Genomic DNA, 13,766 nt, shown 5'->3' with positions numbered 1-13,766 from the left:
AATGACATCCCAACTCTGCAGGAAGTGAAGTCCTAGCTTGGGAAGTGTTTCGATATGAAGGACCTTGGAGAAGCTGCCTATATCCTAGGGATAAGGATTTTGAGAGACATGAGTAAAAGACTAATTGGACTTAGTCAAAGCACCTATGTGGACAAAGTGTTGAAAAGGTTCAACATGCAGAATTCCAAGAAAGGTGACTTACCGATCCAGCATAATGCCAAACTGAGAAAAGCTCAGAGCCCGAGTACAGAGGATGAGATAGCTGAAATGAGTCGATTTCCATATGCTTCCGCTGTTGGCTTGATCATGCATGCTATGACTTGTACTCGCCCTGATGTGGCCTTTGCATTGAGCATGGTCAGCAGATATCAGGGGAACCCTGGCAAGGCTCACTGGACTGCGGTAAAGAACATTCTCAAGTACCTGCGGAGGACTAAGGACTGGCTCCTTACACTCGGTGGGAGTGATGACTTGAGAGTAGTAGGGTATAGTGATGCTAGCTTTTAGACTGATAGGAATAATTTCCGCTCTCAGTCGGGCTGGGTCTTTACCTTAAACGGAGGAGAAATTACTTGGAAAAGTTCTAAACAGGAGACAGTAGTTGATTCGACATATGAATCAGAGTATATAGCAGCGAGTGAAGCGGCGAAGGAGGCAATATGGCTGAGTAACTTCATCGGAGACCTTGGAGTTGTACCGGCGATAAAGGAGCCTATGTAGATTTTCTGTGACAGCAATAATGCGGTTGCCTTAGCCAAGGAACCAAGAGATCATGGCAGATCCAGACACATTGACAAAAAATATCACTTCATAAGACATAAGATAGAAGAAGGACTCCTCGTAGCAAAGAGGATATCGTCATAGGAGAACCCAGCAGATCCCTTCACGAAGGGACTGACTAGGGTTAGGCATTTGCAGCATGCGAGGCACATCGGGCTAAAGGACGATATTAGTTTCACAGATTAGATAGTTTTGTGTAAAGTGTAATTGACATTTGATGATGAATAAAAGTTGTTGTTTATTTATGAGTAAAGTGTTGCTATCTTTTGTCAATCGTTTACTATCATTTCATTTTGCATGTTTTGACTTCCAGAATAATTATGTTATGGTATTTCATATTATTCAAATCTCCACAGTCGGTCATATGTTGGAAGTAGATATGAATCAAGACTATCATGAAGTTGGTTTGTAGATGCTAAGATGTTGGACATAGCAAGAGTTGGTACAACATTCATGAGTGATCATAAGTTCTGAGTATTGGATTCAACCCACGCTCACTTGTATCACTTCATGGAATTTATCTTGAGTGATCGTGAGACGATAATCTCATATAAATATTCAAACCTAGAGATATGAGTTGTTGCCTATGAGTTGGTTATGCATTGATTGTATGAAAACGCATCAGTAACTTGATGTCATAAAACGTACCTTTGTGTATAATTCAGCAAATAGTAGGACAAGCATATAAGTCGAAGTTTATCTGTTCCTTCTTGGATTAGAAGCGATATATGGACCCTCGATGATTTGGTTTTGACCTATGTACCGGGCCCGGTCAGAACTATATTGATGTGTTCAATTAAGTTCTATGTCAAACAAATCGGAAATCGGGAAACAAACTGCTGGACAATAAGTACGACATTGTTCCATGTATTTGTCCAGCTGATATCTAGAACAGAGGATTATATGATCACTTATCTAAAATGGCGCTTCATAGTTCAACAGAGTTTTAAGAGCTACGATTGCCGGTCGGTTCCTGAAGTCATGCTTGCAATTATAGTTATTAGACTTATCCAAGTGGGAGACTGTTGGATAAGGAGTCTAAGTCCATAACTATATGTAAGATGTACTTGACCCGACCCGGCATGGTCCATTTGGGTTGCACATCGCCCGAACAATTTATATGGATAATCTTTTGAGAATAGTATAAGTTATGATTTATTAATATATTATAAGTTCTAATATATTAATATGAAATCATATTATTTAATTAGTATTGATCTAGAATTAATTTAGAATTAATTTGGTGATAAAAAAGGTGACTAATTAAATATGGACTTTTGTATTTATACAGTGTGGGCTATTGCTTATTTAGAATGGGCTAGGCTTACATGGAAAGTCCATGGATAGTCCATGGAGCTTTAACCTATGGATCTCATGGAATGAAAGGTCATGGGTATTAGGGTTTACATGAATGTAACCCTAATCCACCACACTATATAAAGGAGTCCTTGGCACTTGAAATGGCACTAGTGTGTGTGTGAGCAAAGGTGGCCAATTTCTACAAGTGTTCATACTCTCTCTGAAGGTTTCCAAAGTTTGTGGTGATTTGTGACTTCCATTTGAGGCATCCACATTATTGGTGCTAGGCTCTCAAACTCCAAGCAATCAACCACTACTAAAAGGTATGTAATTCTAATAGTGTTTTATGATTCAAGTACCCCATAACATGCTAGTTAGGAAGTAAACCTTGGAAAATTATTATTTGCATGTATCTTAGAGAAAATATAGATCCAAGGTTTCGGAGTGTTAGAATGCTCAAAACCCTTCACTAACAAGGGTGGAAAAGGGTAGATTGATGTTTATCATAGATCAATGGAGCATGTGTGGTTAACCGGCACATTGATTAGGTGATAAGTAACATTAAGAGTACCAAGCACATTTGCATGGTTATTCACACCTTGTTTGTGATCCTCGGTATCCCAATCACAAACTTGAAGGGCATAATCGAGATTTAAACATGCCATTGAAAAAGTTCAATGAATCTCAAAGAATCTATGAATTTCAATTCATTTAAAACCTAATCTTCATTTTCGTTTTTCATGGTGGAAATTGGTAAATCGTCATTTATCTACCTTCAAGTATTTCGCAATTGGATTACGGCATCCCTCTTCCGAATTGTAGAATATTGTGTTGGGTCCTAGCCTTAATATTTCATTTGGTTGTTATATTAAGGATCATTATCTAATCTAAACTTTGTCTTTCTTTTCATATGCCTACTTTAAACACTGCATTAAAACTCAACTACTTCTGGCTTTTTCTCCCTCATGAACTTATGTGGGAGGGTCATTTTCGATGGGTCGAACTTCAGTGACTGGATTCGAAACATTCGCATGGCCATTCGATACGAGGAAAAGGAATACGTCCTCGATAAAGAGCTAAAGGAGATTGATGAAAACACTGCCACTCCTGAACAGATTGCTGAATATAAGGCTCATGAGAGGCACGCAAAAAAGGTGTCGTGTATCATGATTGCAACCATGACTGCTGAGCTTCAAAAGTCCTATGAGGACTTTTGTCCCTATGAGATACACCAAGACTTGATGGAAAGGTACCATCAAAGTGCTCGACAGGAAAGGTATGAAATCATTGCCTCCATGATCACAATAAAAATGAAGGATGGAGAGTCCATCACGACCCACTTGCAAAAGATGCAAAGGTTTGTGGACCGCTTGCTGAAGTTGAATGTCAACTTCGATGAAGAGTTGGCCATTGACATTATCCTACACTCTTTTCCTTCTTGTTATGATCAGTTTCGTATGACTTATCTTATGAACAAGGAGCAGGTCACTCTAATCAAGCTTCAAGGCCTTCTGAGAACTACTGAAAGTAGTTTGAAAGGCAAGTCTGTTGTACCTACTCCTACTGCTGCTGCCCCTATCTTGGCAATTGGACATGGGAAGGGAAAGAAGAGGAAGATTCCTTCTAAGAGCCACAAGGGAAAGTCCCATGATGGATCCTTTTCTAGTGGGATCAAAGTTGGTTCTGCTAAACCCTCTTCTAATCCAAAGGAAGCAGAGTGCTTCCATTGTTATGAAAAAGGGCACTGGAAACGAAGCTGCCCCAAATACTTGCAGAACATAAAGGATGGGAAGATTAAACCTACCTTCGCAGGTATTTACACTATTCTATCTAATAACTCATCACATGCTAATTCTTGGGTCCTTGATACAGGATGTCGTTTTCATATTTGTTCAGATTTGCAGGGTCTAAAAGGAAGTAGGGATGTAGAGCACAGGAAGATGAACTTGATCACGGGGAATAGGAAAGTGTCACCTATCACCAAGATTGGAGTTTATTCTTTATTTCTTAGTAGTGGGTTAAGTTTAGAGTTGAATAATTGTTGCTACTCGTCTGATATGGCGAAAAATATTATTTCTTTTCATTGTTTGTATAAACAAGGTTTTACTTTTTCATTTAAGAATGAGATTGGTGGTATTAATGCTTATTATAATGGTAAATTATATTTTGAAGCATTTTCTTGTAATGGTATATATGAAACTGTGATGGTTGTAGATAAATTAGGAAATAATGTGTTGCATATCGATTCGTCTAAAGTTTTGGATAAAGCGTGCTTATGGCATTGTCGTCTTGGACATGTCAACAAGAAGCGCATAGCCCAACTCCAAAAGGATGGAGTGTTGGATTCATTTGACTTAAATTCGGATGACACATGTGAATCTTGTTTGCTTGGAAAGATGACTGAGTCACCCTTCACTGGTTCTTGTGTAAGGGGTGAGGGTTTGTTGGATCTCATACACACTGATGTGTGTGGACCCTTCAAATCCGCCACAAGGGATGCTAACCACTTCTATGTGACTTTTACCGATGATTATAGTAGATATGGGTATATCTACTTAATCAAGCATAAGTCAGAAACCTTTGAAAAGTTCAAACAGTTTAAACAAGAAGTGGGGAATCAGCTGGGTAAGAAGATAAAGATGCTCCGATCCAATTGTGACACAAGTCAAATTTTGGTCAAAAATAAATTGATCAATAATCGTAATTGGGATGAACCAAGTGGTAGAGTTTGCAACAAGGTTTCCAAAAACATAAAGAACACTGAAATCCGAGTTATAACGAAGAAGTTATGACCAATCGAAAATCCAAGGTAAAACCGGCAAAACACTGTTCAGTGTAAAAAACGAATTTTCGAAAAAATGATTTTTAGCCTTAACAATCTAAATGAAAGTTGTAGAATATGTTAAACCGAGTACGTTCATAAAAAGAACATAAAAATCTGACTTCGTATGAGGAAGTTATGATTTTTCGAAGTTTCGATTTAACAATAGACAGCTAAAAATTCGAAATATAAATTGATCGATATTTAGCCGACGCAACTTAAACGAGAATCGAAGGTCTCGTCAATAGTAGCACAAGGGTAAAAAGACAGACGAAAACGGACGTCAGATGAAGAAGTTATGAATTTTTAACGGATTCCCGTCCCGGTCTGTTTAAAATAATAATATCAAAAATAAATCAAAATTAGCCGACGAAGTCTAAACGAAAGTCGTAGAGTATGATTTTACCTATGCGTGCATATAAAGAACGTCAAAAACGGAGCTCGTATGCGAAAGTTATGATTTTCGCAAGTTTTTGGCAAAAAAATCAAGAAAATGTGTAAAACCGGGAAATTTCGCTGAGTCACCTCGGACACGTCATCCCTCGCATGCGAGGCCTCCACGTGGCACCTCCTGATAGGACCGATCTTTGTGTGTTGTCTTCTGATTGGACCAAGTCCGCGGTCCACTAAGCTTCGGACAGCCTCGCAGGAGATACCCCGCGGATGCTCCTCGGACACCCCCCTCGCATCGTGGCATCCTCCCATTGGACCGAAGGTTGGTCAAATCCGAAGCCCCCACCTGTCCGAAATCACGTGCTCGCACCGGGTCTGAATTTGCGCACCGCCTCAGACTTCGCACGTGGCTTCGCTGCTGACTGCCACGTAGCTGCTGACTCCTCGCCTTCGCCAGGTGGCTGCTGACTCACCACCTCGGACCGCACCCTCGCACCCCTATATAAAGGGTGCGAGACTCCTCGGCTAAGAAGGGTTTTTCACCCCAAAATTTCCCGAAATTCATATTTTAAGCCCCCCGACTTTCTCACGACCCCCCAAGGCCCCGATATCGTGTCTAAAGCCTGAAGCAAGCCCCGGAGCCCCAGAATTCTCGAGAAGTTATCCTCTCTCCTGCCGAAACTCTGCCCGATTTGAGCCGGTTTCTCGTCAAGTAAACTCTTTCCGGGAAACGAAACGCTGCCCGAATCACCGCTTATCAAAGTGAGTTCATACCCCTATAATTTACCTTTTCAATGGTTTTTATATGCTTTTTAAGGGGGGGGGGAGGGGAGGGGAATACAAGTTTAAAAGTCATGCAAACTCTGTTAAATTCTTTGAAAAATGTTTTATAAGCTATTTCAAAGTATAAATGCCAAAATCATGTTTATATATGTATAAATATATAAATAAGATTTAAAGGGCTTAGGACTAATGAATTATCTCATTTCCTTTTCCTTGTTTGGATGTGGAATTAAGGTTGTATTATTTGTCTGAAGGTCGTTTCCTTCTTAATTATATATATATTATACATATATAAGTACAAAAGGTTACTCCTTTTGGTATCATCACCTTTGTATCAGGCTGAGCAAAGGTGATATTCCATGAGAATTCATGCTAATCAGATAGAACATATAAATTATAATAGGTATAATTTATGATTCAAAACTAAATATACAAGTATGATTCACGACTGTATACTTTCCAAGGAAATTACCAAAATTCATTCAACTATACCAAGATATGTATAATACCTTTAATACACGAACAACATATTAAAGAAGTAAAGATACATCATACCTGGTTTGCATTAACAAAGGCACTATACAGAGTACCAGAGTTAGCAAACAAGTGGTAATGTCGGGTTTGCATTAGCAAAGGTACTATACAGAGTACCCGAGTTAGCAAACACGAGGTAATAATACATCCTGCCGGGTTTGCATTAGCAAAGGTACTATACAGAGTACCGGAGTTAGCAAACACGAGGTAATAATACATCATACCGGGTTTGCATTAACCAAGGGTACAAAGTACCAGAGTTAGCATTCACAGGGTAATAATAATACATCGGAAATCTCGTTGAAACAATAAATTTGTGAGACCCTTCACTGTGTACTTATCTAAGTACGACCTTTTAAGTCCTGAACTATTAGCCAGAATCTCTTGTAGGGAGAGCGTGAATTTGTGTATAGATCTGTATGGGATTGACAATCCCGCACCTCTACTGTTCGCTACAGTTTGGCCGGCAGGCCTAGGGTGTCAAATATCATTCCAGTTCCGACGCCTGAAGAACGTCGCTGCAGGCATTTCCGTCATATTAGTATGGTTGATAGAACTCACATGGATAAAACAACGAGTGAATTACAAAGTAATATACTTCTCTTATAACAGTAAGAAAAGTTAATTACATCCCGACCAGATATACCTTCAGTAGCTTTTACTTACAGTAAGAGCTATGTATCATGAAATCAAGTATTGTACTTCTGGTTTTGAACATTTAAAACCACAAGGCAGTATTATGGATAATAGAATACTTTCCATGATTAATACTAAGGTTTTTACTGTAGAACAGATATAACTAAGAACACTTTTAGAAATGAAACGGTTTATGGGATTAAACCACTTTTACAAATGAAACGGTTTATGGGACTAAACCACTTATACAAAGGAAACGGTTTATGGAATTAAACCACTTATCAAATGAAACTTAGTCATTCAATCTTTGTAAACTAGTATAACATAAAAGACCTTTACTGGTTAATTCTATAATTCCTTAGTTATTACATCAGAGTTGTACATAAGTAATATCCGATTGACAGTGAAATGTGTGACTTCCGCCTTACTTCCTGTTCCTTGTTTGGTTGTGGGCTTAGGGCAGATACACCCATTTGACTGTCAATTCGATATTGGGTTATATATAATAAGTATAAACTAAGTAATTATAGAGGGAAACTATTGAGGTTATCAGTTAATCACCTCAGGAAATATAGGATTTCCTGGAGAAACCAGTGAACTTATTCAAAGAACTTAGGGTATACTTAACAGAACTAAAATACTTATGAACTCACCAGCCTAAATGCTGATCTACTCTTTTCAAATAACTTTTATTCTCAGGAATCCAGTAGACAGGAACACTCTCGAAGCTCTTGAGAAGACTACCTAGTACCGTACCGCGACACTTGTCTTCTGCTGTACCTACTTTAGTGTTTGAATATGTAATGTTTAAACACTTATGTAAAACTTATACTTATTAATACAATGGTTGTTTGTACTTTGATTACTATATTGCATGTGTTGTGATACTTACCTAAAGTCCTCCGCCCCCGAACATTTCCGCCCTTCTGGTTTGGGGGTGTGACACCAATCGAGGTGGTGAGTATCTTAGTATCGAGTTCCACGACTATCTTAAGGAATGTGGAATTGTTTCATAATTGACGCCACCTAGGACACCACAACTTAATGGTGTGGCTGAGAGGTGCAATAGATCCTTATTGGACATGGTTCGTTCAATGATAAGTCAAGCTTCGTTACCTATCGCATTCTAGGGGTATGCCTTAGAGATTGTCGCCCATATCCTTAATCTAGTCCCAACTAAGAAGGTTACCAAAACACCTCACGAAATGTGGACAAGGAAGGTTCCCTCGTTAGCACATATCAAGGTTTGGGGTTGCGAGACTTTCGTAAGACGAGAGACTCACGAAAAGCTCGAACCTCGTAGTGAGCGTTGTATTTCAATCGGCTACCTACAGAAATCCTTTGGATATCTCTTCTATAGACCGAGTGAGAATGTTTTCTTCGTTGCGAGGAGAGGGGTTTTCCACAAAAGAGAACTCATATGCCAAGAGGAAAGTGGGAGGCAAATTGACCTTGAAGAGCTTCAAGAATTAAGTGATGAAGGAACCTCAAACACTAGCGCTCAACCCGAGGAGGAAACTCCAGTCGAACCAGTTGGCGAGTCCTTACCTCTGAGACGTTCCAGTAAAGTTAGAATGGCACCTGAGTTTTATGGTTTCCATATTACTACATTTATCAGTGATAGTACACTGGTAAATTTTGATGAACCTAAGAAATACAAGGAAGCCATGGCAAGCCCCGAGTCTGTAAAATGGAAAGAGGTTATAGACAGCGAGATTCAGTCTATGTATGACAACTAAGTTTGGAACTTGGTTGACAATATAGCAGGTCGTAAGACGGTCGGGTGCAAATGGATCTTCAAGAAGAAGACCGACATGGATGGGAAAGTACACACTTATAAGTTGCGATTGGTTGCGAAGGGATTTACTCAAACTCATGGAGTTGACTATGACGAGACCTTCTCACCGGTAGCGAAGATAAAATCTATAAGGGTTATGCTAGCCATAGTTGCATTTCATGATTATGAAATATGGCAAATGGATGTCAAAACCGCTTTCCTAAATGGGAAGTTGGCTGAAGTTGTTTAAATGAGTCAGCCAGAGGGTTTTGTCAATGCAAAGTATCCTAATAGAGTGTGTAAGCTTGAAAAATCCATTTATGGATTGAAACAAGCATCTCGCAGATGGAATATTTGTTCCAATGAGAAAGTCAAAGAGTTTGTTTTTTCGAGAAGCGAGGATGAGTCCTACGTATATGTCAAAGCTAGTGGGAGTATAGTTTGCTTTCTTGTATTGTATGTAGATCACATACTGGTCATAGGAAATGACATCCCAACCTTGCAAGAGGTTAAGTCCTGGCTTGGGAAGTGTTTTGCTATGAAGGACCTTGGGGAAGCTGTTTACATTCTAGGGATAAGGATATTGAGAAATAGGAGTAAAAGACTAATAGGACTTAGTCAAACTACGTACTTGGACAAGGTGTTGAAACGTTTCAGCATGGAGAACTCCAAGAAAGGAGAATTACATATCCTGAGCAATACCAAAATGAGTAAGACTCAGAGTCCGAGTACTGATACTGAGATCGCATAAATGAGTCGAATACCATATGCTTCTGCATTTGGCTCGATCATGTATGCTATGACATGTACTCGCCCTGATATGGCTTTTGCTTTGAGCATGGTCAGCAGGTATCAAGGGAATCCTGGTAGAGCTCACTAGACTGCGGAAAAGAACATTCTCGAGTACCTCCGAAGGACAAAGGACTGGATCCTTAACCTCGGTGGGAGTGATGACTTGAGAGTGACAGGGTATAGTGACGCCAGATTTCAGACCGACAGAGATAATTTCCGATCTCAGTCGGGCTGGGTATTTACCTTCAATGGAGGACCAGTAACTTGTAAAAGTTCCAAACAGGAGACTGTAGCTGATTCAATGTGCGAATCAAAGTACATAGTAGCGAGCGAAGCATCGACGGAGGCGATATGGCTAAGGAACTTCATCGGAGACCTTGGAGCTGTACCAGCTGTAAAGGAGCCTATGGATATTTTCTGTGACAACGAGGGTGCGGTCGCCTTAACCAAGGAAACAAGGGATCATGGCAGATCCAGGCACATCGAAATTAAATATCACTTCATAAGACATCGAGTAGAAAGAAGGATTCCTCGTAGTGAAGGGGGTATCGTTAGAGGAGAACCAAACAGATCCCTTTACGAAGGGACTGAGTAGGGTTAAGCACTTGCATCACGCTAGGAGTATCGGGCTGAAGGATGAAATTAGTTATAGTGATTAGATAGATATTTAGAAACTTGTAATAGCTAAAATGTAATTGAAATTTGATGATTGAATAAAAGGAGTTTTATTTATAAGTAAAGTTACTATCTTGTGTCAATTGTTTACTATTGTTTCACTTTTGCATGTTTTGACTTCCAGACTAATAAGATTATTCAAACTATCCACAGTCGATCATACCTTGGAAGTAGGTTATGAGACTAGACTATCATGAATGGGTTGTAAGATTGTCTAAGGTGTTAGACATATCAAAAGTTTGCTACAACATTCATGAGTGCTCTTGAAATAAGATTTGAGTATTGGACTAAACCCACGCTCACATGAATCACTTCATGGAATTTATCACGAGTGATTGTGAGACAATAATACCGTATAGTCTTCAAACCAAGATATATGAATTGTTGATTACAAATTGATTGTACATTGATAATACGAAAACACATCAGTAACTCGATGTTATAAAACGTATTGTTGTGTATGATTTAATGAGTAGTTAGTAGAAGCATATAAGTCGAAGTTTATCTGTTCCTTTTATCCTAAGAGAAGGCCCCTCGATGATTTTGTTTTGACTTATGTGTCGGGCCCGGTCAGGACTCAATTGATGTGTTCAATTAAGTTCTATGTCAAACAAATTAGAAATCGGGAAACAAATTGTTGGACAATGAGTATGACTTTATTCCATGTATTTGTCCACACGATATATTGAAGAACAGAGGATTATATGATCCCTTATCTAATGGACGCATCAGACTTCGACAATGGCTTTTAAGAGCTACAACTGATAATCGGATTTTGAAGTCGTGCTTACAATTATAGTTATTAGACTTATCCATGTGGGAGACTGTTGGATTAGGTGTCTAATCCCATAACTATAATTGGTATGTACTTGACCCGATAATAGCATGGTCCATTTTGGGTTGCCTTGACCAGTACAATTTGATAGGATGGATATTTGAGAAAGAGGTTATTTGTGATTTATTAATATATTATAAGAATAATATATTAATTGAGAAATCATATTATTTAATTGGTATTGATCAAGAATTAATTTGGAATTAATTTAGTGATCAAAAGAGACTGATTAAATTAACATGGGCTGATTATGTAAATCAGTGATACATATAATTTGGGCTAATGATCCATGATTAATTAGTAATGGACTAAATTCATATGAGAGTCCATGAAGTGTTATTGGATTAAAATCCTAAGTGTATGAATTAGGCTTTACAAGTGACCCTTGAGATTCTACACTATAAATGTGTTCCCTTAGCTCCAAAATCGACACACAAGTATTCCAAGAAGAAGCTAGCCGATTTTGGTGTCTCCTAAACCTCTCTCATATTCCTCTAATTGTTCTTGGTGTTTGTGACTTGATTGAGGCATCAAACTTGAGGTGCTAAGCTCTACAAGGCCAAGTTCTACAAGCTACAACAAAAGGTAATCATCTAACTAGTTTTTATGATTCATATATCAAAGTTGCATGCTAGTTAGGCTTCATGCTTTGGAAAATGAATATTGCATGTGTAACTAGAGAAAACTTAGATCCAAAGCATTAGGGTTGTGTGTGCACCATAGGGATGTTAGAGTACATAAAACCCAACACAATCTTCAAGGATGCTACTACTTACGTGAGAGAGTGTGATTCATGCCAGAGATCGAGACATATTTCAGCAACGGAACGAGATGCCCCAAAATAGCATCCGTGTCTGTGAGATATTCGATGTTTGGGGAATAGATTTCATGGGGCCATTTCCAACATCTCGAGGGAACAAATGCATTCTTGTGGTAGTAGACTATGTTTCAAAGTGGGTGGAGGCGTAAGCACTACCCACCAATGATGCTGGAGTGGTTGTGAAGTTTCTAAGAAAATTATTTTGTCGTTTTGAAATGCCAAAGGGACTTATAAGTGATCGGGGAACCCATTTTTCCAATGAACAACTTGCTAAAGTGTTACAGAAATATGGGGTACACCATAGGTTTGCAACACCATACCATCCTCAAACAAATAGGCAAATTGAGATCACAAATAGGGTATTAAAGAGAATTTTGGAAAGATCGGTTGGGAGCAATCGGAAAGAGTGGTTGGAAAAAATCGATGACGCTTTGGGCATTTCGCACCACATTCAATACACAAATTGGGACTACACATTATAGGTTAGTTTTTGGGAATAATTATCACTTACCAGTGGAACTCGAGCACAAGGCGTATTGGGTGTTGAAGAGATGCAACTTTGAACTAAGCGAATTGCACATTAATCGGCTTTTGCAAATGAATGCCTTGGAGGAATTGAGAAACGAGTCATACATAAACTCGTTAATCTACAAGGATAAGACGAAAAAATGGCACGATGCATGGTTGAAAGGAAACAAGGAGTTTGAAGCGGGTCAAAAAGTCCTCCTTTACAATTCAAGGATGAAACTTTTTCCCGGAAATTTACGAACACGTTGCTCCGGTCCATTCAAGGGAAAGCAAGTATATCTATATGGGGAAATTGAGCTATTCAATGAAGATGGTTCAACCTTCAAGGTCAATGGGCATCAAGTGAAACACTATGAAGAAGGGATGCCAAGAGAAGAGAGAATGGGAGAAAGCATGGACTCGAGGGAGGCCTCCACAACGAAGGGCGGAAAGGAGTCCAGCTCAAGACTCCTCAAAAAGAAGCGCTTGTGGGAGACAACCCGCATTTGAGTTTGCAATTCTTTTTCCTTTAACTTTCTTTTACTTTTCCATTTTTTCTTTCTTTTATTTTGTTTTGTTAAGGATTTTCGTTATTTGTCTCCTAATAATGAATGTTGTTTGAGGGCAAGGTTGTAAAAATCGTTCGACGGTAGCTCGACGGTCGACTGGTGTTAAGGGATTAATCGGTCTTGGCGGGGATTAATCGGGGACCATAGATTATTAATAAAATATTAGAATTAATTAAATATTAATATATATATATATATATTTTAAGAAAAACAAGTACTTCAAAATTAGAAAATAAGAAAATTTGTAATTTGGAAATTTGAAAATACAAAAATATGAACATTTTGGTATAATATTTGAAATTTTGAAAATTTCAAAATTTTGGAGTAAAAAAAAAGTTGGTTTTTTGAATTTTTTTTAAATTTTTTTGTCCTTTTTTGACTTTTTTTTGACTTTTTATGACTTTTTATGACTTTTGTTGACCGATTAATCCCGCCAAGGCCAATTAATCCCGCCAAAGCCGATTAATCCTAAATTTCCGATTATTGCCCTAATCCTCGACGGTTGGAGAATGTCAAGCGATTAATCCACGATTAATCGCCGATTA

At 38.6% G+C, this 13,766-nt stretch overlaps 1 protein-coding gene across 1 annotated transcript; it reads left to right on the top strand.

The window, feature by feature from the left end:
* The first annotated feature begins 12,568 nt into the window (after nt 1–12,568).
* LOC145130346 (uncharacterized) lies at nt 12,569–13,162 on the top strand. Its single transcript, XM_079065162.1, has one exon. It carries the CDS (start codon nt 12,569–12,571, stop codon nt 13,160–13,162), a length of 594 nt encoding a protein of 197 aa, XP_078921288.1.
* Nucleotides 13,163–13,766: the final 604 nt, after the last annotated feature.

This window comes from Lactuca virosa, chromosome 8 (assembly GCF_052849685.1).
Source record: "Lactuca virosa cultivar CGN04683 chromosome 8, Lactuca_virosa_CGN04683_v6, whole genome shotgun sequence".
Lineage (NCBI taxonomy): Eukaryota > Viridiplantae > Streptophyta > Magnoliopsida > Asterales > Asteraceae > Lactuca > Lactuca virosa.
The sequence above is the reverse complement of the archived record's forward strand: the minus strand, read 5'-3'. Positions and strand labels throughout refer to the sequence as shown.

What these genes read in the sequence shown, in the direction of transcription:
- LOC145130346 (XM_079065162.1), top strand. Translation starts at nt 12,569, where the DNA reads ATGACGCTTTGGGCATTTCGCACCACATTCAATACACAAATTGGGACT.